This window comes from Mustela erminea, chromosome 1, assembly GCF_009829155.1.
Source record: "Mustela erminea isolate mMusErm1 chromosome 1, mMusErm1.Pri, whole genome shotgun sequence".
Classification (NCBI taxonomy): Eukaryota; Metazoa; Chordata; class Mammalia; order Carnivora; family Mustelidae; genus Mustela; species Mustela erminea.
In genome coordinates, this window is record NC_045614.1 from 30,521,774 (window position 1) to 30,549,449 (window position 27,676).

General features: G+C 39.0%; 1 protein-coding gene across 5 annotated transcripts in view; it reads left to right on the forward strand.

Annotated features, from left to right (window-relative positions):
• The window catches only part of PTPRG (protein tyrosine phosphatase receptor type G), a 699,794-nt gene that overhangs the window by 668,648 nt on the left and 3,470 nt on the right, over nt 1-27,676 (forward strand). For all 5 annotated transcript variants that reach the window (XM_032359252.1, XM_032359242.1, XM_032359260.1 and 2 more), the window contains 11 exons: nt 615-697; nt 885-1,019; nt 1,965-2,099; nt 4,020-4,192; nt 5,718-5,853; nt 6,586-6,732; nt 8,593-8,686; nt 9,589-9,665; nt 10,156-10,284; nt 13,515-13,661; nt 14,357-14,499. In XM_032359252.1, coding sequence (XP_032215143.1) covers nt 615-697; nt 885-1,019; nt 1,965-2,099; nt 4,020-4,192; nt 5,718-5,853; nt 6,586-6,732; nt 8,593-8,686; nt 9,589-9,665; nt 10,156-10,284; nt 13,515-13,661; nt 14,357-14,499 — 1,399 coding nt within the window. The remainder of the gene's footprint in view (nt 1-614; nt 698-884; nt 1,020-1,964; nt 2,100-4,019; nt 4,193-5,717; nt 5,854-6,585; nt 6,733-8,592; nt 8,687-9,588; nt 9,666-10,155; nt 10,285-13,514; nt 13,662-14,356; nt 14,500-27,676) is intronic.

The window sequence follows — 27,676 nt, forward strand, 5'->3', positions numbered from 1 at the left end:
CAATCACTTTTGCACATACGTGTTAAAGGAAAAGGGACATGGCCATGGGTAATCAAAGGCCTTGGTTCTAAAATCCAGGACAAGGATACTTTGGAGGGTTGAAACTTGAAGTCATTTTACCTGAACTAACAAGGACTTTGGTTTGCCTTTCTTTCTTTCTTTTTTTTTTTAAAGATTTTACTTATTTATTTGATAGAGATAGACACAGCAAGAGAGGGAACATGAGCAGGGGGAGTGGGAGAGGGAGAAGCAGGCTTCCTGCCGAGCAGGGAGCCCGATGTGAGGCTGGATCCCAGGACTCTGGGATCATGACCGGAGCAGAAGGCAGACAATTAACGACTGAGCCACCCAGGCACACCACCCCCCCGGCCCCCGGTTTGCATTTCTTGGGTACTCACAGGTCAGAACATGATGGAGAAATGCCCTGTGCTTTTAAGATGGGTTTCAATGCTATATCTTTAAATTTTTAGCTATTTCTCTGCCAAAAGTTTTCTTGGGGTGCTCTAAGAGACGCCACATTGCCTATTTGCCTTGTTTTCTGCTTTAGAATGCTGGTAGTTTGTGAATTACACATGTTGTTTTTGCTTTTTTTTTTTTTTTTTTATCCTCTATAGATGATCACAGTAGGGTGAAGTTAAGACCTTTACCAGGAAAAGACTCTAAGCACAGCGACTACATTAATGCAAACTATGTCGATGTAAGTCAGAAATGTTTTATAAACCTGTTTCTCATAATTGAAGAGTGCCACAGAGACTGTTGAATGTGTTTTAATACTGCACAGAGCTTTTCCTAAAACCACAGCCTATTCAATATGGAAGGCATTGAATTATTAACTGGTCTGTGATACTGCTTTCATCTTACTTTGTGTTGTGTCATCTTTGAAGGGTTACAACAAAGCGAAAGCCTATATCGCCACCCAGGGACCTTTAAAGTCTACATTTGAAGATTTCTGGAGGATGATTTGGGAACAAAACACTGGAATCATTATCATGATTACAAACCTTGTGGAAAAAGGAAGGGTAAGAGCCTCTTGGTTTAATGTCTTAATCATGTGCCTTCATTCAGAACCTCCTTATGGAACCCTTGCTGTAGGGCAGGAACTTGACCAGGTATAAAGAGTTAAGGAGATGAAAAGCATCTTCTCTTGCCCCTAACTTGCTTGTGGTCTGGTGAGAAAGAGCTGAATGCTTACAAGAGGGTACTAAACATGGCAGGAGGGATGAACAGAGTGTTAGAATGGGGATGCTATAGAAGATGGATACATCCTCTAGAACTGAGATTTCGTAAAGGAGCTAGTACGTGAGGTGAGCTGTGAACAATGAGGGAGGAGGGAAGTTGGAAGAAACATAGTACAGTGGGAGAACTACTGAGAGTTTGGAGGAGCGTGAGGGGAAACCCTGTTGAAACACCTTGACCATCATTAAGAGACCTTTTTATAAGACAGTTAATATTTTAGAGTTAGTAGATTAAGAGTTTACATGGTGCTGATTTAGGCTGGAATAAAGGCTAAGCCTCAAATTCTGTTACTCAGGATTGTTACTTCTTCACCTTGACTGTGGAGACCCCATTTCACCTTTGGTAACCCAGTTGGTAAAATGAAGATTTTCACTGTTACAAGACTCTTTTGCAACTTGGAAGGCAGCCCAGCATCCTAACATAACCAGCTGTATTTCTTATAGGCCAAGCACAGGTTTCTTTCTGAGGCCCTCTTTAAAGTACACTGACTGTTAAAAGATGTTCATGAATATATGAGACCCATTTCACAAATTATCTTACCCAAAGTTGTCCCAAGGTTAAACTCTTCAGAGGTATGTCTACCTCTAAGCCATTGGACCCATATGTTCCTTTTTTGGGTCAACTACATGGTGATATTACCTGTTTTCAAGACACTGGAGATCACATTACCAACGGAACAAATGGGGCATCAATTGCAGTTGGAACTGACAACTTTTTCCTTTTTGCAGCGAAAATGTGATCAGTATTGGCCAACAGAGAATAGTGAGGAGTATGGAAACATTATTGTCACACTGAAGAGCACAAAAGTACATGCCTGCTACACTGTTCGTCGTTTTTCAGTCAGAAATACAAAAGTGAAAAAGGTATTGAAGGAATATGGGTGGGCTGCCAGGGCATCGCTCTTGAAACTTGTATGAAAATTACTGTACAACCAAGGCCAATTCGCAGAACCAACTTGGCTTTAAAAAAGTATTTTTAAAAAACATTTTTTCACAACTCCTTTGATTGACATCAATGTATGCTGTGAAAGATACTGGCAGAGCACATAATAGAATTTAACTGGCCTGATTAAATTCTTTAATCTCCTCTTGAGAGCTTCATTTAAAAAAAAAAAAAATGAACTTCTAGGTCTCAGTGACCAGCAACTAGAGCAGCATCTGTTTGTGGATTTAGCTTTTCAGTAGCAACCTTCTGAGAGTTTTCAAGCATTATTTTCCCAAACTGTGTTCCAAGGAATGCTTACCCTGCAAGATGTTTGCAAAAAGGAGACGGTGCTATTTAATAAATATGGAAAATGAATGCTACATACTATGCATTCCCCTTTAGAAATACATACAATGCACACAGGTGGCCAGAGCACTAGTTAAGAAACCTCTTTAACTTTTTTTTGCCTAGTATTTCCTAAGGCAACTCAGCATAACCCTTCCCAATATAACTGTTAACATCCAAGTTCCACACTGTGTGGAAAATGCTGCTTTCAAGTTATCTCAATTTCTTTTGTTCAAAATCTGCTGTTCCATCAAGGTTCATGGACAATGACCCCATTACTAGGAACTCTAGATGGATGTTTATTAAGAAAATGTAAAGTAATTGCTGTGGAAAGACTTAGGAATGGCATGTATTTGTAGCAATGGGTGTGATTTTTTTTTTTTTTTTTTAAGTCTTGGCCATCTTTGAGAATGTGCTCAAACTACAGCCCCCTGCCCCAGAAGAATTCACATTTATTCAAATTTTTATATATCATTTCATTGGCTCCAAAATCCATCTGTGATCCAAGGTTAACAGCCTTTTTTCTATGTTTAGTTTTTTTTTTTTTTCCTAGAATGGCAGAAGTATATAAAAGTCAAGTAGCACTATATTTATCTGTGTTCTAATAGAGCTGTTAGCTGGCTTCAACTAACCAACCAATAACCAGCTTACATTTCCAAAGCCCATTACTCATGGAAACCCTTCAGGTATTTAAACATTGCCCCCTTATTTTAAAACCACTCAGGTCAGAGGACAGAAGTCAAATAGGAACCTTGGGTGTTTTGTGCAAGAGGAAAAAGGAGAAAGAGAAAGATAGGAAAATGAGGGTTAACAAGACTTCAGAAATCAAAGCCATCGGGCTTCTGTAGCCCAGGGCCAAAGACCTTACATGCTCTGGCTGATTAATGACCTTGAGTCCTCAAAAAAAATTGGAAATTTTCAGGCATTTATACAGTTATTGGCTGTAAGAAAAACCTACAGCAGCAAGTTACCTGTTTGGGGAAATTTTTCATCCAAAGTAGTTAAAATGTAAAAAGTTCAGCCACATAAAGGAAAACGGCTCTGAAAAATTCATTTATGAAAGCGAAAGGTAAATTTATTATTGACGCTGGAGACTGAGAATCACTTTCCGGAGGACATACAGCAGCAGCCAGCACTCAGAACCCTGATGGTCCAAGCCAGACCGCAGAGAAAGGACGGGAGTCGTGGCAGGAAGTTAACATGGAGGCTGTGTAAGCAAATTACAGATGCTGCAGATGGTTCCACATCCAGAAAACTGGTATTCAGTGTTCCTTCCTGGTGTAGTCTTCCCCCATTTTCTCTCCCAGGAGACGTGTGCTACTTCACACCCAGCTAGGTAGCATCTCCGTTCCTGGCCCGAGACAGCTGCCGAGGGGAAAGTACCTAGCTAGGATCAGTACTTAGGGCACATGAAATGCAATGTCCTGTTTCCTACATCCTTTCATCATTATTATTTTTTTAATCCAGAATGCCACCTGTCTGCTTACAGACCTCTCTTTTCACCTTTCTCCTAGGGTCAGAAGGGAAATCCTAAGGGTCGTCAGAATGAACGGGTCGTGATTCAGTATCACTACACTCAGTGGCCTGACATGGGAGTTCCTGAGTATGCACTCCCGGTCCTGACCTTTGTGAGGAGATCCTCGGCCGCCCGGACACCAGAAATGGGCCCTGTGTTGGTGCACTGCAGGTGGGGCCAACACCTTTCTCCTTCTTGCGCCTGGGTTTCAACATCTGAAGTGCGCAGTGTGGGAAGATGGGGACCACTGGGGCCCTGTGTTTTTAGAAACGGGAGTTTTCCTCTGTCAACTGGGACCGGCACAGCCTGTTAGGGTCTGTAAAATCCCTGTATTCTCAAAATATCCGGAAGTCACCTGCTACTTCTGGGGCCAAAACAAAATCTGCTCTTAGAGAATGCATTTCCAGTTTTTATAACCTCCATTATTAATAAAATCCCCATTGTTTATAGGGAATCTTGAAGCTGCTCCTATTACATAGAAATCTGACCTTAAACACAAGTTCAGGGCTTCCTACACTAGGGAGTTTGAGATTTTGTAAGCGGCTTCTCTGTAGGTTTCCTCTAAATAATAAAAGGTATTGTAGGAGTGGAAAGATTTTTAATTTTTTAGTTGATACATGCTCTAAAAAAGACCTTTTTGAAAGCACCGAGAAGGCCTTTTTTCCCTTAACTACCTTAAACAACTTTAGTAGGTAGTTTAAAAATACTTTTATTATCTTTCATTTGTGATTGCATTCTTGGAATTCTTTTTTTTTTTTAACTTTGGTATTCAAATAGATGCTGCCTCTTCTGTGAGCTATGTTGCAGAGGGGCATGGCGTTTTCTGAGCATTTCTTCTGGGCTGCTGTTCGTAATATGCGATCACAAAGCAAGTCCTTGGCATATGTTGGAACCCATCTCCTCTTTAAAGCCTCATGAAAAGTACATTTTTTTTGCTGACCCATTGAGGAGTCGCTAAAAGAGACATGGAAGTGTCGAAGAGCTGGGGTATCAATGGGGTGGTCGTGGGAGGCGGGGAGCCTGCTGGGGTCTCTGACAAAAGCAGCCCGTTAATCAGTACGGTGGAACTCCCATCTTCCTGAGTGGTGGTGTTTCTTTAACAATGAGGAACTATGGATAAAAGAGGCCAGAGTTTGCAGGCATGCCGTTCTGATTCCATACCGGGCTGACTAAAGGAAGGCGGCACCCTTTAGATGGGAACTTTCTAGTACTGAACAGACTAGGAAGGTGTGCAGAAAGGGCACTTATTGAGAGGATAACGGGTGCTCCAGAACCAGGCACAAGCTTGGGCGTCAGGGACACAAACTCCTTACCTGGGTCCTCAGCAGACAGGGTTCTGGTGGGGGGATAGCTCTGCCAGGAAGGGCTGCTTTCCATCCCTTGCATCACCGATTTACATCCTTGGCTTGAGCAGCGAGCAAGGCTGAGAAAGCAAATACACGTGCATCATTTCACTGCCGCTTCTGTAGTCTTTATAAAAGACTGTCTCTGCCCCGCATCAAGACTCGTGGGAAATGTCCTCATGAAGCTGTTGGATGCTGTGCACTGTGAATAATCTGTCAACTGTCTACTAGGTTATCTAAACAAGGTTATTTCTAAGCTCATTTGATGCTTAGACAGTAATTTTTTCAGTCTACAGTTAATGCATGACACGGTAGAGCAAAAGGTAGCCGCTGAGTGTCTTCCTTTCTTCCAGCGCTGGTGTGGGCAGGACAGGCACCTATATCGTAATAGACAGCATGCTGCAGCAGATCAAAGACAAAAGCACAGTTAACGTCCTGGGATTCCTGAAGCATATCAGGACACAGCGTAACTACCTCGTCCAGACTGAGGTGAGGAGTGGCTGCAGGGGCTCTCGAGAGATTCTAGCATGTGCTTTAAAGCAAAGTGGCATGGTTCTGAGGAGAAGATTCATTCTGGTAGGGTCTGAAAGAATGCACAGGTTTGTAGCGGGAGCTATGCAGACCATGATACTATTCTTTGACTCCCTGTTTATCCCTTTCTGTGAGGATCTTCTGTGTGATTTCTCAGTCACTACACCAACACTGGGTGGCTCAGTGGGTTAAGCCTCTGCCTTCAGCATGATCTTGGGGTCCTGGGATCGGGCCCCACATCGGGCTCTCTGCTCAACAGGGAGCCTGCTTCTCCCTCCCCCTCTCTCTCTGCCTGCCTCTCTGTCTGCTTGTGATCTCTCTCTGGCCAATAAATAAAATCTTAAAAAAAAGAAAAAGGCAGACACAGCTGTATCTAGTGCTGTGTTCGATGTGATGGGGAATTAAACATGTTGTCCGGCCTGAAAAGTAGAACGGTTCTAAAGGCCTTCATGACACTCATTTCTCCATGGCTTGCTGCTGCATTGGGCATGGTATGGAAAAACAGAGTCTTGACCCAAAAATAAGTTATGAGGGATAAACCGGGGGAGTATTGGAGCAAGGCGCCTAGCTGTAAATGCCTGAAGGAGTTCACGGGGCAGTCCCTGGGAGCAGAGTTGATGTGAGGTCAGTTTCATGACTTGGATAGAGGTGGCCACCCCTGACCAGCTCTCCTCATTCTGTCCCTTTTAGGAGCAGTACATTTTCATCCATGATGCCTTGTTGGAAGCCATTCTAGGAAAGGAGACCGAAGTATCTTCGAATCAGCTGCACAGCTATGTTAACAGCATCCTCATACCGGGAGTAGGAGGAAAGACACGGCTGGAGAAACAATTCAAGGTAGCGTTCTGAAAGAAGTAAAGAAATGGCTTGAGTTTGGGGAGGGTCATAGCTTTTGGCATGAATGTGTAGACTGAAAGGCATTACCGTTGGTATTCTTCAAATGTAGCAGGAAGAGAATAATGTTTCCACCTGCGGGTGAACGGTTGGGATCCAAGCAGATGACGCAGTGCGGTATTCCCTTCTGAGCCACTTGGCGTTTCATCTGAACGTAAACAGCAGCAGCCCCCTGCCACAGTGACCTCATAGTTGGAGTCGGTCACTCTAGTCCGAAAACGAGTCGCTGTATTTTTTCTGAACTAATTTATCTTACCCTTAAGAAGGTTTTATTTTTAGGACAGTATGTCAACAAATAATCTATTTGAAAGACTATCAGATAGTTTAGAAACTGAAAAGAAGTTACCAAGGAATACCCAAGAGAGGTTAACTTTCCCCAAAGGATTCCTCTTTCACTTGGATAAGGGCATGGAGAAGTTTAAAGGCAGTTGAGGTTTATATGGAAGTAACTGAGGGAAAAGTTAAAACAAACACACAAAAAAACAATACTATAAGGACATTAATTAGGAGCTCAGTCCTTTATTCTAACCTTCCAACACTGTCCCTCAAATTACTAAGTACTTTATTAGTCTCTCATAGTCTTTTAAATTTTTTGGCATTATTCCAGATGTAATTTCTCATTCTGTATCAAGGTGGAAAAAATGGAGTGAATCTCTGCAGTTGTACTTTTCATGTAAAACTTTCCATAGATTCTGAAACCATCATTTGAATCAGTGAGACTGCCACGGAAATTAATGAGCGAACTTAATCTATTTTTCATTCCATAGCATCTTAAATTTCTAGCTCTCCTTTTGTAACATCCTAACTATTCGAAAAACCATTTGAGGTAATTAATGACATTATATCCCATTTTAAATGTTTAAAATTAATTCCTAAAAAAAAATTAAGGACCAATATTTCTTAAGTTCTATTTATGCAATATTTATTTCCACATATTTTGATGAATTTTTTAAAAGAAATCTCTTCATTCCATTGAAGACCAAGTACTTGGTTCTTCGGTAGGAACTAACCACTTTAGAACTTAAGTAGAAGGGGAAAAACAAGAGTGAGAAACTTGAAAACTACCCCCAGGCCCCGGACAGTAGTACAAAAATGTTTGGAGGAGGTTGTTCCCTCATGTTACGATGGACTCCCTCCCCGCTAAAAAAAAACAAAACAGAGGACTGACATAGTGTTCAACCAAGTTATAGAAGAACAAGAAGAATAACCAAACTACTGGTCTATGTATAGTGGCCTTAGAACAATGTTAGTTTAGTTTGACAGAAATGTACCGAGAACCTAGTTAGTTACATTCAAGAAACATGATTCACTCCTGTGACCACAAAGCAGTCTTTCCTAGCATAGACCCACCTGAATCTCATGTGCCTAGGAGAAATGACAGAAGACAAATGCCAAAAAGCGTGACATTTTCAACATAAAAGTCCAGATCAATGCAATAATATCTACTGCCCATCTTGAACCTGTTATTAGAAGCCTGTGGCCTGACAGTAGAAAAAGACAAACATAGCCACGGTAATGGGACAGAAGTAACCACTAGTGATAGAAAAATGGTCTTTGGGATAGAAAAATGTTTTGGCTCCTCAGTAATCTAATTGCTGACTGGCCTTTGTCCGCCAGATCATCGAGCAAATGCTATCAACTGTAACTGTGTTTTGTTGTTTCCCAGCTTTACTGAGATGTGACTGATACATGGCATTGTACAAGGTGTAGAAAGTAATGACCTGAGGCTTGTGTGTATTATAAAATGATTATCACAATAAGGTTGGTTAATGAATGAAAACTAAAATGTTGCCTTTCTTTCAGCTGGTTACACAATGTAATGCCAAGTATGTGGAATGCTTTAGTGCTCAGAAAGAGTGTAACAAAGAAAAGAACCGAAACTCTTCAGTCGTGCCATGTAAGATCTTAAAATCAGCTTGACTTGGTTGAGTGTGTTAGTATTTTTTCTTTGAATTTTATGTATTATGTAAAGAGGCCGTGACTACCGAGGGGAATTGTTATGCCAGGAAAATTGAGGCAGTGTGATCAAACTGGGAGGGGTGGCTGTTCGGGCCAGCAAACTGCTCCTTCAGTGTGACATGATGTCTAGCTTCTGTTGACCTCACAACTCAAGAATTACGGTACTTCTCCAATTTAACTTAAAAAAAAAAATAGGCAAAGCCATGATCACGGTAGCATTGATGCTCCTAGAAATCTTAAGAACCTCTGATTAATCTGTACAATTGGGATGCATCAATACGTGATTCTGGCTACTGAGATCGAGGCACGGTGGGTAGATGCGGACCTTTGTATGAATAACTCAGGACCCAGCAGAGGATACTGTGTGCTGTAGACACAAGCATGGGTGATCACTAGGCAGATTCTCTCTTCCGACAAAGGCCCTGGTTTTCTCAGTGCATTTTGGGGAGAAAAATATGGGTAAGGGAATGGCAAAAGAGCAAAAAGTACAATGTGTTGGTGTAACTGTAGGAATATCAAACCAGGGCCAAAAAATTATCTGACATCCTCTGTCATGTCTGCACAGAGTGTTCTCTTCATGATGTGCTGTGAAAACCTCTCTCACAGGAAGATTCTATTCCTCTAATGCCTCTTCCCTTCTGGGAATGTACTGCAGAATTCCATTTCCATTCTGCCTTAGCTGACACTTTCGCTTAGTTAAAAATATAGGTGAGTTTTAAAATGAAAGGAGAGCCAGGGAAATAGATTACTCACCAAGTGAATCTCAGAAAGCATTATTGGTTCTGTGTGTGTAACAAGGCAAATGTGGTGTTTTGTTTTGTTTTGTTTTCCATACAATAGCTGAGCGTGCCCGAGTGGGTCTTGCACCGTTGCCTGGAATGAAAGGAACAGATTACATTAATGCTTCTTATATCATGGTGAGAGTCAACAGTTAATTATAAATAAATTCAATTAAACTAAAAGGTGGGAAAGAGCAGATACCACCTATGTGGCTGATTTCATTTTTCAAATAATTTCTCGATGTGTAATAAAAACTAGAGAGATTTCTGTATCTTGCGACCTCTAACAAAAGACTGCTAATCAGCGGGGATACAGAAATACTTTAAGAAAAGTGTTTGTTAAGGAATTAATTTTCTTGTTAATTTCACCCATCTAGTGTTTGGATAAATGCTGAAATTGCTGTTAAGTAAAAACAGCAGGGGTACTAGAAGGGAATTGTACGTGGAGAGAAAATGATCTACATGTGTTAGCATATACATCTAAAAATTAGTCACATCTATGGACTGCCTTTTTCAATTGTTCAAGTGAGGTCAGAACAATGCTGTCTTATTTCATTAACGTATTTTACTAGCACAACATCAGAATAAAATGTTTGTAACTGCTGATTTTCCGTCTCCCTAACTGAAGGGCTATTATAGGAGCAATGAATTTATTATAACCCAGCATCCTCTGCCACATACTACGAAAGATTTCTGGCGAATGATTTGGGATCATAATGCACAGATCATTGTCATGCTGCCAGACAACCAGAGCTTGGTAAGCAAAGCACATCTGCTATATATTAATGAGCCTGTGAGGCCATAAGCATAAATCATTTTGATACCTTACCACAGGGCTCACTGTGCGCGTGTACTAGGGAGGGCATCTAGACTTCTCTCGTCTTTAAGTCTGATCAGATTCCTTTTGTATTGTCACAGTTACTGTCCCTATGCACTCCATAACTTGATTCTCTCATGCTGTACTTGGCAGGGCAGTAGAAGGTTTTGGAAAAGGGCCTTTGAGTAACCTCATTTAACATACGACCTTAACCTGACTTCTCAGTTGCTGTATGTCACTTGTGAAAAACAAAATAACAGCTAACATTTGAGTGTGTGACTGTGTTTACATGTATTAGCTTGCTGAATCTCAATCCTCTACCTCTTTAGGACATAGGTACTATTATTTCATTTAACAGCTTAGAGAATGGAGGGAAGTAACTTGCCTAAGGGCATATACACAAATGTCTGGAGGAAGGATCTGAACCTGAGTCACCTGTCTTTTAATCCTTTTGCTCTGTTCGTCCCACCCCCACCCCGCATTAGAGGAAGGTTTCCCAGCCCTCCCCCAGTAAACTTCTATCAGTAGTATTAATTATCATCATTTCTCCCCCCATTCAACAGGCAGAGCAGATGCATTACAGGGAAGGAGATACACAAAGGCTATTTTGTTCCAATTTAAAGGTGCTTTTAAGACCTTGACTGAGCAATAGCCCCTTTCTCTCCTCCCTTGAGTCCTTCTCGGCTGTGCTTCGGGATTATATAAAAGAAGGGCAAACAAAATTTATCAAGATGAGCTTAACTCTCAGAATTAGTTGGGTGTTCAGAAGTTATTATGAGGACATGTAAGCCCACAAAACAAAAACAAAAACAAAAAACAATGAGGAGCTGCTTCCATGAGGATCAGATTAGTGAATTTTTTAATCAAGAAAGAACAGCCTGTGATTGAACCCCTAGTCTTGCTGACATGCATTTGACTGTGTGCCCAGGCAGTAGGAACTTCTTCACTTTGTCGCATTTTGCTCCAGCTTCAGAATACCAAGACTGCTTCTGTATGATAGAATGGCAGCAAAATTGAGAATCTTAAGCTAAAAACTGGAGTGTAAATTTTCAAATTAGCTGGCAATAGGGGTCTATTCTGTTTGGCATGTGGAAATTGGAGGCACTTAGGGTTGTTAAAACGTTCATTTGTTGGATGAGTCAGTATTTTGTTATTGTCACTTACCAGAGGACGGTCACCAAAAGCATCGATCACACAGGCTCATTTGTTGTGGGGAGGCTTGACCACCTGAGTCCCCACCTGCTCTGCAGACAGTGAGGACCTTGACCTGCCCCAGAACAGGTCATCGCAGTGTCTCAGGCTGAGGGAGACCTGGCTAGAATCCTGCATGTCTGCATTCTCAGCTCCGGGGATGAAAGTCAGATTTATTAGTGCATATTTTTCCTAAATATGTAGATTCTCTTTGTTGGCTTCATTATTTATCACTGCTATAACTTGACATGACCATGATACTGTGAGTACCTGAAGTCCCTAGTTCCTAGCTCAGAAAGCACTGTTAAAAATACAGGGATCTTTGATCTACAAATATATTTGTAAGCAAAATAACCATGAGCCCGGAGTTGCTGCTGAATTAAGAAGCAGCATGTATTTTTCATAGTCTTTGAAGATAATCAGTTATTCCCTCGTTCACTGTGTGTATTCAGAAGGGTTTGGGGGGTTTGTTTTTATTTTTGTTTTTTGCCTTTCTTCTACCATTAATAAAATCCCTTTGGCAGTCACTAGGCCAGTTTGATAATTTATGATCCGTGTTAACTTCTTGGAGGTACATAATGTTGTTATTCCCACTTTTCAGATATGGAAATTAAGGCCCAGATTAATTTATTCAGGATCACATCCAATCCTAAATTCTGTGCTTAGTCTGTGCATATCGATTAAATGTATAGGCTCTGTCCATTATTACCTTACATCTTTAATATCTGTTAAAAGGGTCTTACTTCCATTTCCTTGGACAAAATGTATTAAACCCCCTGACAGTTACAGACTTCTTTTGTATAGACTAAACCCAATTGCTAATCTGTTTCCCCTTATGCTGAGCTTTAAAAATAAAAATGTACTTGGCAATAAGCTATATTGAAACTTGAAAGGGTGATAAGTCTTATTGGACTGTTGGCTCATTTCTGATGCAACAGTGTAAGATTAAACAAAACCTTCTTTGTTTTGAACATTATTCAGAATTATTTCTGACTTTACTAGTAGTATCTAAGCATTTTCAGGAAAATGCCCATCGAAATACAGATATGCCAGGCAAAGTAGAGTTTGCCATTTGAACTGGTGAGAGAAAGAGACATGGCAGTGGGAGGCAGGGGTCTTATCCTTATCACTGTATTTCTCACAAAATCTCCAACCTGTGCACCCCGTAACTTTTTCTTAGGCCTCCACAGTTTTCAGGGATGGAATTCAAATACCACGCCTGAATATTTCTTTTTAATCCTAAAATAGATGAACATTTAAAGCTTGCCTGATTCAAGGCTGAAAGACTTTTTCTATGTTAATCTCCAGTTGAAGCCTAACATGGATAGATTAACTTGTCTCTGAAAGAGCACTTTGTACTCCATGCCAACATAAGCTTATTGATGCATAACCTCTCCGCAGACAGGTTCTGTTGCTTACCATGTAGCAGTAGTGTGATTTCAGACAACGTATGGGCTTCCCTGAGTCTTGATGTCCTCCTCTGTAAAGACAGATAATAAAAATCCTTTACTTCTCTAATATGTTGCAAAAATTAACTAATATAATATTGATGAAATTCCTGGGCAAAACGCTCATCACCTGTAGAACTGTTTTCATAATCCATAGGAAGTAAAAACTAGGATGTCTTAGTTACTTAAGCAACTGTGAAATAATATACTAACTCCAGGTGAGTTAGTTCTATAATGTATCATAGTGGAAAAAAATAATAAAAACAGGATCTAGGTCAATTAATTTTAATATATCACCTCTACAGGGAGCATTTTTGGTTGTTACAGTGACCTCGGTGGGAACTGCTAGGAAATGGTTATTACTGAGGATATTTTACAATCACCACTGGACTTGGTGAAGCGGGCATGATTAAATAGTGACTCGGGAGGTACGGGAGATGGCAAACATTATGTATCAATTTGCAAGAATAATTAAAAAACAAATGTTTGACAGCACTGCAGAGGAATTTTTTCTTTGGGGGGGGTTCATAGGCAGAAGATGAATTTGTATACTGGCCAAGTCGAGAAGAATCCATGAACTGTGAGGCCTTTACCGTCACCCTTATCAGCAAAGACAGACTGTGCCTCTCTAATGAAGAACAAATTATCATCCATGACTTTATCCTTGAAGCTACACAGGTAAATTAAACCCCCATTTCTCAGTAACAGTCATATCTGGGCCCAGCATCATCTTTCTAAGTAGTAATAAAGTCACTTGCCACCCTCGAGACAGGCCCAGGCATTTGAGTATGACTTAATTTTAAATATGTACACTTCACTTTTTTCCTTCCTTCAAATATTTGCTTTTTGCAGCTGGGTAGATGAAATGTAACTGTTCCTCTGATTGAGCATGCATACAAATAGGTCTGTTGACCTAATTATGAAAACAGTATACTAGAGCTCAACATTCTCTTTGCCACCAGAAATGTAAACCTTGCAATGTGTTACAAGTGATAATAGTAAGACTTTTTTTTTTAAGTAGTAAATGACATTTTGATATGTAATAACTTATTATGGGGTGGAAAAGACAGGCGCTCTCTGATATTAATAACTTAAATGATGATGTCTTTTCTTCCTATAAATGTATAGATAAATAGGTTATGTAAAATCTCTTATAATTTATGGTCACTTAAAATTTTATTATCCTCTCAACAAAAATAAGATTCTGCTATCATGACCTGGTCCTTTTTTAAGGGCAGGCAGTCAGACCTCCCTACTATTTGGCACTCGTCAGTTATCTCTAATACGTACTTTCTCAGGAACAAGTTCTAGTCCGCACGTTAACAGGTGTCAGGAAATAAAGGATGGGCTATGACTTGTTGTATTGGTTACAGGATGACTACGTCCTAGAGGTTCGGCACTTCCAGTGTCCCAAATGGCCTAACCCAGATGCCCCCATCAGCAGTACTTTCGAACTTATCAATGTCATCAAGGAAGAGGCCTTAACAAGGGATGGCCCTACCATTGTTCATGATGAGTATGTATCTATTTCTTAACTTCAAAATTCAAACATTTTTTCTTGTTGACTTGCTTTAGGAGTGGAAAGGGAAGATCCTGACCCTTCTTTCTGTGTTACCAGTGTGTGCAGGTGCCTGTTGTAGATCTGTTTGCATTTTAAGGTGTCAGGCCCTTCCCAGGCTTCAGATATTCCTGGTCTGTATGTTCTAGAAGGTCAAAGCACTATACCAGCCTATAAAAATAGACTTGCAAGCTTTCTGAGGTTTTATGTTTCAAACACCTAATTAAATAGATAATGTAAATAGTTATTTAATAACTTAATTAGTTACGTTTATTTTTATACCCTTACAGTGAATTTCAGCACTTATTAGAGAAGAAAGCTTTTTAAATACGATTTAGTTGATTAGGAGTGAGAATGTTACTATTAATCATAAATTTAGGGGCGCCTGGGTGGCTCAGTGGGTTAAGCCTCTGCCTTCAGCTCAGGTCGTGATCTCAGGGTCCTGGGATCAAGCCCCCCATCAGGATCTCTGCTCAGTGGGAAGCCTGTTTCCCCCTCTCTCTCTCTGCTTGCCTCTCTGCCTACTTGTGATCTATCAAATAAATAAACAGAATCTTTTTAAAAAAATCGTAAGTTTAGAGCTTACAATGTGTTTTGAATTTTCAAGAATATGACTCTCAAAGAGAACAAATAATTTGCTCCTGGTGTCAGAGCTTCTAGGCACCCATGTGGTATCCAAACTCCAACATTTTCCTCTTTATTCAGAGAGAAAGGATCATAGATGAAACTTGTGATATGTGAATATTTGGAGTCAAATTTCGTGGCTGGGACGGACCTGTACATCAGTTGTGTCATCCCAGATTATTTAGAAGCTCACAACATTTTTGCTAATATGGCACCAATTATAGATCCTCGTTTCTTGAAAAGAAAAAAAAAATGATTTATTTTAGGGGAGGATGAGCAGGGCAGAGCAGAGGGAGAGAAGCAGACTCCTGCTGAACATGGAGTCCAAGTAGGGCTCGATTCTGAGATCATGAGACCATGATCTCAGCCAAAACCAAGAGTCGGCCACTCAACCAATTGAGCTAGCCCGGCGCCCCTATATCCTTATTTCTGTTCGCCCCTATATCCTCATTTCTGTTTTACTTCCAAGGTAGCTCCTTTGGAAATTCTCAGCAAATTCTCAGTGTATCCATTAAATTAGCAGCTACTCTGCTAACCTTTCAATTTGAAAGTAAGACTAAAGTTTTCATTTTTTTCTAAACAAATGTTGTAACATGAAGTGAACAGACTTTCAGCGTAGGTTAACACCTGTACCTCAAATCATGGTTCCCTTGTATTTGAAGATGGCCATAGTATTGGCTGCTTCCAAAGACTTTTAAGGTCTTTTTTTTTTTTTTTAAAGGAAATAATGACTATTTCAAAATGTTGGCCTGACTGTTAATTAGATTAAGATGAGGGGGGTAGGGGAAAGAGGGAAATGTAGTCTAGCTTTAAATATACTGAGATGCCTACAAACATGACAACAGCCAGCAGTGTTTAAATAGTGAAGCCAGGGGCGCCTGGGTGGCTCAGTGAGCTAAAGCCTCTGCCTTCGGCTCAGGTCATGATCCCAGGGTGCTGGGATCGAGCCCCGCATCGGACTCTGCTCAGCCAGAAGCCTGCTTCCTTCACTCTCTCTCTGCCTGCCTCTCTGCCTGCTTGTGATCTCTGTCAAATAAATAAATAAAATCTTTAAAAAAAAAAAAAATAGTGAAGCCAGCATCAAAATAACTGGGCAGCTGTTACTGGTCTATGAAAATTGGGGTATGTAAAATTAGGCCTGCTTCTGTAGCTTTTTTTCCCCACTAATTTGTATTAGCTTTTCAAATACCTCTGGGTTTTGCCAACTTCTTCCCATTCAGACTGAATTCTAATGCTGCTGCCCAATTCTGTGACTGATTTTGCTGTTATTTTGTGCTCAATTCAGTAAAGCAGCTAAACTTCTATTTCACAGTAAGGGATGAGGGAAGGAAAAAACTAGCAATTGGTTAAACAATTTAAAAAGCTATTTAATTTATTTGTCTATATTCAATTTGGGGGGTATATTGTCTTACTCAGTGATTTTTATTGTATGCCACGTGCTAAAAATGTCACCCCTGAAATTAATCAAATGTAGCTTGTTCTTAGGCCTACATAAGAAAAGAGCAAATGAGTTCTGAACTAGATCAGCACAAAGCATGTAAGTGAGCTGCATTAAAAGCCACCTGAAGAAACATGTTCTTTCTATTATATCCACTCTTTGGGAGATAAACAATTCCACAGAAGTGACTTTTCCACGTTACCCAAGCAAATTTGAAATTTTTAAACAGCTGCTACTGATAGTGCACTGTTCTGAACACCAGTTAGCTTTCCGTTTCCATCCTATCTACTTTTTCTGCCTCTAAATACCCCTTTTCCTGGTGGCCTCCAACCCTCTCAAATGTCGCCTATCTAAAACCAAACTCCGCTTCCCCAGCCATGGAGTTGGGCAAACCAGAAACCTACCAGAGTCCTTCTGGTGTGCCCCCCGCCCCCCATATCTTTCTGGCCACGAGTCTTCTTGATGTCCCCCATTCTTGCAGTACACTTGCCACATTCCTTTACGGTCTGGGTGAAACAGTCCTCCACTGAATTCCCACAGGCCCCCTTGCCCCTGCAAATACTATTTCCTTTGAGGGCCCTTTCAGTCAGCGGATGGAGGATGTCAAAGTCACTCTCTTTGAAGAGGTAATCATTTAACAGCACTCACAACACCCCGTTCTTGCCAGTTCTGTTCTTGGGTACCGCTTCCTACTGCAACTACTTGTTCACAGGACTGTCACCCCCACCCCACGGAGACCAGCAGAGGTAACTCATTTGTCCCAGTCTCCACTGCGTGAAGCCCAATGCCTAGCACATAGTGGGTACTGGGCTTCAAACTGACCTTCCAAATAAGGATATGGACCATATCCTTAATAGGAACTTTCCCCAGAGAGCCTTGTGCCTTGCGTTTTGTTTATCATTATTTTCCCTCCTTACAAATGTTTGAACTCTATCAAAAGGAGAGGTGAGAAGGCCTGGCCACTTGCACTTAAGTCAAAGAGTTGAACTTCTGAGCGGACAGACTTGATATTTATTAGGTCTTCACAGACATCTCTTAATACCAACTCTCAGGGTTCTCAGCTGTGTGCCAGATGGATGAAACTTCTAGATAAATGATCTAAGGATAAAATTCCACACCCCAAAGTAAACTGATTCTATTTGAAGACAAGCACAGCTTAAAGGCAAACTGCTTTATTCACAGCATCCTGTAGTCAAGACTGTTCTGTTCAGAGACTCCTCTATCAGCATTACTGTCAGATTTTTTTAAGTAGAGCCTACATTCCTACAGAAGAAGTTTGGAACATGAGCACAGTTTTTATAGTCTCATGAGACTACAGATTAGACATTGACTCACAGATCAGTTTCTTCTGCAAATATTTAATGTTATATCTATCACCCTGTTAGAGCTCCTAGAAGACTAATTCCATTAACAATTCTCAAAGTATGTCCTGAGGACTACAGGTTGGGAAGGAGGCCATTCCAGGAGATTCAAAAGTTCAAAACTATTTTCATAATAATGCAAAGATACCATTTGCCTTGTTCATTCTTACTCTGATGGCTACCATAATGTGTGCTTGCGTGGTTTTGTGTCTAACATTTCTCAGTTCCAATTTTTGATAGAGTAAATATTGGTAGATAAAGCCCAAATAAACAAAAGCTCTTTGAGGATCACCAATAACCTTTTATTTTCATTTGATCCTGAGAGAAGCAGTATGAGATGTAGAACTACCTGGACTGCTTTCTCTGTCAACTGCTGCAAAGATACCCACAAATAATAACTGTTTTCCTTTTCTATTTAGATCCCCTCTTCTCACAGGAGACAATAAGCCAGTGTGAAGCTAATAGGGCCTCTGTACACAAATAGTAAGTGTCAGCAAGGACCAGCTAATATCATTTCTGGAGTCCCGTGTAAAATGGAAATGCAGGAACTCTTGTTCAAAAATTAAGATTTTCCAGATGAAGAGTTCAAAGTAATAGTCATAAAGATACTCACCAGACTGGAGAGAAGAATGGATGAACTCAGAACCTCAACAAAGAAATAGAAAATACAAAAAAGAACCAATAACTGAAAATGAAAAATACACTAAAGGGAATGTATACTAACATTCCATTTCAGGGGTCCCAGATGGAGAAGAGAGAGAGGAAGGGACAGAAAACTTCCCTAACCTGAGGAAGGAAACAAACATCCCAAACAAGACAAGATGAGCCAAGGGCGGTCCACAGCAAGACACATAATAGTTACAAATATAAAAAATCTTAAAAGCATCAACAGAGGATGAAGCCCTAGATGGAGCCCTGTGTTGGGCTCCCTGCTCAGCGAGGAGTCTCCTTCTCCCTCTGCCTGCTGTTCCCTCTGCTTGTATTCTCTCTCTCTCTCTCTCTCAAATAAAATTTTTTAAAAAAAAGGATCAATCCAATAAGAGGATATACACTTTTAAGTATCTATGCACCCAATGTAGGAGCACCTAAATATATAACAATATTAACAGACATAAAGGGGGAAACTGACAGTAATAAAATAGGTCATCCAGACAGAAAATTAGTAAAGAAACATTGGCTTTGAACAATACATTAGACCAGGTGGATTTAACAGATACATACGGAACATTCCATCTGGAACAGCAGAATACATATTTCTCCAGGATAGATCACATACTAGGCATAAAACAAGTCTCCAAAAATCTAAAAAGAATGAAATCACATCAAACATTTTTTCTGACCACAGCAGTATGAAACTAAATTATAAGAAAAAAACTGGAAATAAAAACAAACATATGGAGGATGAGTTAAGAAATCAAAAAGGAAGTCAAAAAATACCTGTAGAAAAATTAAAATGGGAGCACAAAATCTTTCAGGTTCAAAATATTTTGAGATGCAGCAAAAGCAGTTTTAAGAAGAAAATTTATAGCAATACAGGCCTACCTCAAGAAACACAAAAAATAAACAATCTAACCTTAGTAACCTGAAGGAACTAGAAAAAGAACAAAGCCAAAAATTATTAGAAGGAAGGAAATAAAGATGAGAGTAGAAATAAATGGAAACTTAAGAAACTATAGAAAAGATCAGTGAAACAAAGACCTGGTTCTTTGAAAAGATAAGCAAGACAGAAATTTTTAACCAGACTCTTCAAGAAAGGAAGCAGACTCTAATAACATTAGAAATGAAAGAAGTAACAACCAACACCAAAGAAATAGAAAAGATTATAGTAGACTACTACTAAAAATTAGAAGCTAGCAAATGAGACAAACCTAGAAGACATAGAAAAATTCTTAGAAAAAACTTCCAAGGCTGAATTAGATGTAGAGAATCTGAGCAAACCAATTACTAGTGACAAAATTGAATCTGTAATGTAAACTTCCTAACAAACAAAAGTCCAGGACCAGATGGCTGCACAGAGGAACTCTACCAAAGATATTTTTTAAGATTTTATTTACTTCTTTGAGAGAGAGAAAGAGCGAGTTGGGGGAGGAACAGAGGGAGAGAGACAAGCAGATTCCACACTGAGCATGAAGCCCAACAATGGACTTGATCCCACGACCCTGAAATCATGACCTGATCCAAAATCAAGAGTTGGATGCTTAACTGACTGAGCCACCTAGGTATCCCTCTACCAAACATTTAAAATAGAGTTAATACATATCCTTCTCAAAACTATTTAAAAAAAAAAAAAAAGCCAGAAGAGGAAGGAATTTATTCTAAGAAGCCACCATTACCCTGCTACCAAAACCAAAGATACTACCAAAAAAGAGAAAATTACAGGCAATATCTCTGGCAAACATGGATGGAAAAATCTTTTACAGAATATTAGCAAACTAAATTCAGTTCTGATTTCCAAGATCAGATGGGATTTATTTGAGGATGGCAAGGATGGTTTGATATCTACAAACTAATCACATGATATACTATCTTAACCAAATGAATGATAAAAATTATGATTATGTCAATAGATTCAGAAAAAGCATTTGACAAAATTCAAAGTCTGCTCTTGATAAAATCTCTCAACAGAGGGGGTTTACAGGGAACATATCTAAACATAACAAAGGCTATATATGACAAATACAGCTAATATTCTCAACATAGGTAATAAGATCGGGAATAAGAAAAGGATGTCCACTGTCCCCATTTTTATTCAACAAAGTACTAGAAGTCTTAACCACAATAATCAGACAAGAAAATGCAAAAAAAAGGCATAAAAATTGGTAAGGAGGGCGCCTGGATGGCTCAGTGGGTTAAGCCTCTGCCTTTGGCTCAGGTCATGATCTTGGGGTCCTTGGATCAAGCCCCACATTAGGATCTCTGCTCGGCAGGGAGCCTGCTTCCCCCTCTTTCTGTGCCTGCCTCTCTGCCTACTTGTGATCTCTGTCTTTGTCAAATAAATAAATAAAATCTTTTAAAAAAATTGGTAAGGAAGAGGTAAAACTCACTATTTGCAAATGGTACTATAGAATAAATGAATTTAGTAAAGTTGCTGGATACAAAATCAATATACAGAAATCTGTTGTGTTTCTATACAATAATAAGGAAGTGGCAGAAAACAACACAATCCATTTATAATCACATCAAAAAGAACAGAGTAACTAGATATAAACCTACCCAAGAAGAAGAAAGAGCTATACTCTGAAAACTTTAGGATGCTGATGAAAAAGACTGAAAATAATACAAGTGGAAAGACATACCATTCTTATTTTAACAGTTATTAAAATGTCCATACTATCCAAAATAACCTATAGATTCAATGCAATTCTTGCCCCAAAACTAGAAAAAATAATCCTAAAATTTGCATGGAACTACAAAAACCGCTAACAGCCAAAGCAATTTTGAAAAAGAACAAAGCTGGAGGTATCACAGTCCTTAATTTCAAACTATACTACAAAGCTGAGGTAATCAAACCACTATGGTACTGATACTGAGACAGACATCTGGATCAGTGGAGCAGAATAAAAAGCCCAGAAATAAACCCACATTTATATGATCAAGTATCTACAACAAAGAAGACAATAATATACAAAAGAGAAAAGACCATCTTTTCAATAAGTGGTGCTGAGAAAACTAGATAGTTACATGCAAAAAAAAAAAAACAAAAAAAAAACTGTACGACTTTCTTACACCATACACAAAAATAAACTCAAATGGATTAAAGACCTCAATGTGAGACGTGAAACCATAAAAGCCCTAAAAGAAAACGCTGGCAGTGATCTCTTGCACATCAGCCCTTAGCGTTATTTTTCTGGATCTGTGTCCTCAGTAAAGGAAACAAAAGCACAAATAAACAGTTGAGACTTTATTAAACGAAAGACCTTTTGCATAGTGAAAGAAGCCAACAGAACACAGGACAGCTTCCCGAACGGGAGAAGACATTGGCAAATAATATATCTGATATGAAGCTAATACCCAAAATATATGAAGAACTCATAAAACTTAAAAACTGGTAATAACCTGATTAAAAATGGGCAGAAGACCTGAATCAACCTTTGTCCAAAGAAAATATCCAAAGATGACCAACAGACACATGAAAAGGTGCTCAATACCACTAATCATCAGGGAGAAGCAAGTCAAAACCATAGTGATATGTCACCCTGCACCAGTCGGAATGGCTACTATAAAAAGGGGAAGTAACTAGCATTGGTGAGGATGTAAAGAAAAGGGAACCCTTGTGCACTGTGTGTGGGAATATAAATCGGTGAAGCTACTGTATCAAAGTGTAGAGCAGTTCCTCAGAAAAGTAAAAATAGAAATACCATGTGATCTAGTAATTCCACTTCTGGGCATTTACCAAAAGAGCACAAAAGTACAGACTGAAAAAGATGCACGCATCCCTAGGTTCATTGCAGCATTATTTACAATAGCCACAATATGGAAGAAACCTTAAGTTTCCATAAACAGATGAGTGGATAAAGATGTGGTGTGTACATACAGTGGAATATTACTTAGCCACAAAAAAGGAGGAACTCACCATTTACAACAACATGGGTGGAATTAGAGGGTATTAGGCTAAGTGAAATCAGTCCTAGAAGACAAATACCACATAATTTCACATCTGTATGGAATCTAAAAAACAGAAACAGACTCAAATACAGAGCAAACTTGTGTTTGTCAGAGGGCAGTAGGAGATGGGCAAAACTGGTGAAAGGAATTAGTAGGTACGAACTTCCAGTTGTACGTAAATCATAGGGATGAAAAGTACAGCATAGGGAAAATAGTTAATACTGTAATAACTTTGGTCACTACGCTTATCTTGGTGAATATTTCAAAATATGTATGCTTGTCAAATCACTAGGTTATCCATGTGAAACTAATAAATTGTTTGTCAGCTATACCTCAGTAAAAAAATAACTTACAGATGGCAACAGCACAGCATTAAACTAAGAGCAGGACTCTTCTGAGGAAATGCATCCAAGTGCAGAACTCTCCACAAGCACACAGACTGAAGCCAGGAATATGGCCCTGGGTGCAGTCCGGTCCAGAGCTGTCATTGAATTCTGCTTCACACTGCCTCCCACTGGTTGTCACAGGAAGTACTCCTGCACTCACCTCATTGCTTCAGACTACCTTTTTTTCCTACTTTATTTTCTCATTCACATCCAAGGTTTTAATTTCTTAAAGTCCTGTGGAGGGCTTTTGTGTTGCCTTTATTCCCCCCAGACTGATGGCTACTCCGGCTTTAATTCTGTGTTCCTTCCTGCCATAATGATTTCTAAGGGAAGCTTCACTTTCTCCTAGTAAAAGGGTTGTAACTCTAAATGTCGTTCTTTTTTTTTTTTTAAGATTTTATTTATTTGACAGAGAGAGATGACAAGCAGGCAGAGAGGCAGGCAGAGGGGGAGGGGGAAGCACGCTCCCCACTGAGCAGAGAGCCTGACGTGGGGCTCGATCCCAAGACCCTGAGATCATGACCTGAGAAAAAGGCAGAGGCTTAACCCACTGAGCCACCCAGGTGCCCTAAATTTCATTCTTGTTTATGATTTTTAAAACGTTTTAAAAGCAAAGGTAGGATAATTAAATAATTATATGGAACAGTAAAAACTATCATTAAATGCGCAGAGGTGTATACACTGACGATACAAGGAACCCCAGTGTATTTTAAAATTAACAGAGAACATTTAAAAACATTACTTACATCAGGAACTTCCAGTATTTTTATTTCCTTGAGGCACAGGCAAGAAAAGATGAAAATACATTTGGCTCTTTTCTTAACTGCGAAATATAAATAAACTTTGCTCTCATTGGGCCCTTTGAGAAAGGCAAACAAACTACCAAAGCCAATGTATTTATACTTGTTTTATGTAGGTTATAAACTACTTGTATTACTTTTTCACCAAGTCCTTATAGTTAGAAGTGCAGATCCATAAAACTCAACAAACATCCTTTAATCCTTCTTAATTTCTCTAAACTTCTGAGAATGGCCTTCAGTTTTTCAGGCTTTATCCTTTCGTTATAATGCTTGGTATGCAGAAGATACTTAAGTTATCTGTATATTTGACTAATATTAGTTAGTTTCTAGTCTTGAAATCTTACTATGTATGTACTTTTAATTTAGGTACTTTTTTTAAAAGTGGCAAAATCTATGAAAGGCAATCTAAGGAAAGGCCAGAGTACTCCCACAGGGAGTACACACTGCATAATAAAATAATGAAATATGTAATACCTGACTTTCCTATCTGAATGGCTATGAATAGCTCTAAGAAAAAAATTAAATGGGGGGAAGGGTCCTGAGTCTTAACAGTTTCATGAGAACAGAGTAAGCAAAAGTTAGATTTTATCCTACTGAGAAAAAAAAGTACCGATAATTTAAATTATGAGGATAACCAACATGATCAAATCAGGAACAAACAAAATACAGTGAATCAGTTACTAGATTAGATAATAGTTTTAAGAGATTTTTTAAAGATATGCTCTGAGATCTAACAGAAGACTATGGCATTAATCAGAAACACGTTATTAAGCAAGAACAGATGAGAGTCTAAGAAATGGGAAAAACAAGAGATGGTCTAGCAGTAGAATAGACAGAAGTGAAATCAAACTCCATTACAGAAGCTAGGTAAGTTCTAATATATGTCTGAGAGGTGACCCATGTTGAGAAAAGAGACTAAAGAAGAAGAAATAATGGCTGAGATTTTCTAAGACATGAATAAAGGATGAGTAAAGTCTCATAAAACTTAATATTTTGGAGAACAATGAAGAAAACAATTAAGGAAGTTATAAAATTACACTGGGAAGGAAAAATATACCATTGATTAAATATTAATATATAAGAAATTTTTAAAAATATTTCATAACTGTTAATTTGCTTAGGCTTGACCATGTTTACATATTGTTAAAAATCCTAATTATTGGGGCACGTGGGTGGCTCAGTGGGTTAAGCCTCTGCCTTTGGCTTGGGTCATGATCCCAGGGTCCTGGGATCGAGCCCCACATCGGGCTCTCTGCTCAGCAGGAAGCCTGCTTCCTCCTCTCTCTCTGCCTCTCTGCCTACTTGTGATCTCCGCCTATCAAGTAAATAAATAAAATCTTTGAAAATATATATTTTTTAAAAATCCTAATTCTTTTCTTTTTTTAAGATTTTATTTATTTATTTGACAGAGAGATCACAAGTAGGCAGAGAGGCAGGCAGAGAGAGGGGGGCGGGAAGCAGGCTCCCTGCTAAGCAGAGAGCCCCAGGCGGGGCTTCCAGGACCCTGAGATCATGACCTGAGCCTAAGGCAGATAGAGGCTTAATCCACTGAGCCACCCAGGCGCCCCCAAATCCTAATTCTTACATGAAAATAACTAATGGATAAAATGTTTGGGATATGCTTCAAAGTATATGGGAAAGGAAATAGATGTGAAACAAGTTTGGCCATGAGCCCGTGACCACTGGAACTGAGTTATTGCTATGTGAAGGTGACTGAGCTTGTGCATGTGTTTGATGTCTTCTAATAATAAAAGGTTAAAAATAGAAATATTTTAAAGGAAATAAACACTTGAAATTCTTTATACTAATAAATGTTGAAGAGCTGAATAACAGGTGAGTTCCCAAACTGCTAAGATCCCCCAAGTGCTCACCAAGCTACCCTTGAACAGTAACAAGAGGAAATTTAATATAACCATGATTTTTTAAAAAAAAGGGGGGGGGGGGCTAGCACCAGAATGGAAAAGTATAGGCCAGTCTTACTTATTTGATTATGGCTGTAAAAATCTAAGTAAAATACTGTCAAATAAAATTCAGTGTGTTGAGTTAAAAGAATTTTGTATGATGAAAAAGTAAGATTTACCCTAGGGCTTATAGAGGTGGTTAAATGTTACCACTGTTCTCTCAAGTGAATGCAGGACATAATCAAAGGAATTTCTAAAAAAAAGTCAATAGATGTTGGAAAGTACAGAATAAAATCATTCATTCATAATCTCCCTCCCCAAAAGAAAACACTCTTAGCAAACTGAAAGTCAAAAGCCTTTTCTTTAACTTGATAACTATTATTTATTGGAAGCCTAAGCAAACATCGTTATTTAATACTAAAAACTTAGAAGCTTTACCATTAAAGAAAACAATATGATACCACCTCGCAAATACTGGTTAGAATGCAGAACTATAGGATTCTAGCCAGTACAATAAAAGCAAAAGATGAAAGAAATAGAAAAGTTGAAAAGAAACAAACCTGATATTATTGGTAGATAAAGATGTTGCTGGCTTCCCAGAGAATCCACAAATTACTAGGAACTTAACTGCATGGCTGGATACAAGTTCACCATGTGAAAATCAGTAACTGTCCTGTATTTTCCAAGAAAAATGTAATCAAGAGAGGCCATTCTTAGCAGTAACAAACACTAACATTGAGAAATTACCCTAAAATGAAAGTGCCAAAGACAATAAAGAAAACTATAAAATATAATTGAAAACTACAAAAGACATGAACAAAGGGAGAAAAGACCTCATGTTCATGAACAGAAAAACTCAAAAAAGATGTTAATTTCCTCAAACGTGTATGTGTGTGTGTTCGGGTGTTCGGCACAAGCTAACCAAAATACCAATAAAACTTGTATTTCTTGACAATCCAGTTTTACATGAAACAGGATGGGGAGGGATAGAGGGATAGAGGTGTTTGGAAATGAGAATAAAAACGAAAATGGAAGTATGTTTGAAGCACAAAAGAAAAATGAAAATGAACGTAGAGGTGACCAGGTCTAGTGTAGATACTTGCTTTTTCAGATTCCGAGACTTATCAAACCTTATGGGAATCAAAACATATACAAGGAAATACAAAAAACATATTAAAGGGCCAGAGAGTTCAGAAATAGGCCTGTATATATAAGGATTTAGTATATGATATAAAAGAAGCTCAAGTCAATGAGAAAAGATGAGACTATCCAATTAAAAAAAGTAGTTATCCATGGGAAAAATAACTAAAATCAGACCTTTACCTTCCATCTAAATGAGATTCAGATGAATTAAACAATGAAATGTAAAAAATAAAAATAGAAAAATGTCAGAGAATGTTATCAAAATGCTGGGTTAGAAAAAGCATGCTCAAGATTCCAGTTAAGCCAAAAATAAAAGACTGATCAATTTGATTATGGGTAAACTATACTTCAGTTTAACAAAAACGCCTACAAACAATGTTAAGAGAAATCAGAGACTGGAAAAAATATTTCCAACCTATCCAACAAATAAAAGAGACAAAGCTAAGAAAAATGGCCAAAGTATATTATTAAACAATTTCAGAGGAGGAACTATAGATGGACCATAAACCCAGAAGATTCTCCACCTCCCTGATAATAGAGAAAATACAAATTAATTTTTGTATTCTACAGATAGAATTTTTCACATCAAATTAGCAGAAGCATGTCAACTTTAAAATGATGAAGAGAGGGGCACCTGGATGGCTCAGTCCATTGAGCGTCTGCCTTCAGCTCAGATCATGATCTCAGGGTCCCAGAACTGAGCCCTGCGTCAGGCTCCCGGCCTAGTGAAGCATCTGCTTCTCCCTCTACCCTTCTGCCTCTCTCTCTCTCTCAAATAAATCTTTAAAAAAAAATTAAAACGATGAAGCACGTATTCTCCTGGGAAAGGTATGAACAGGTAACAACCACTATGAGAGAAATACCACAGCATCTTTAA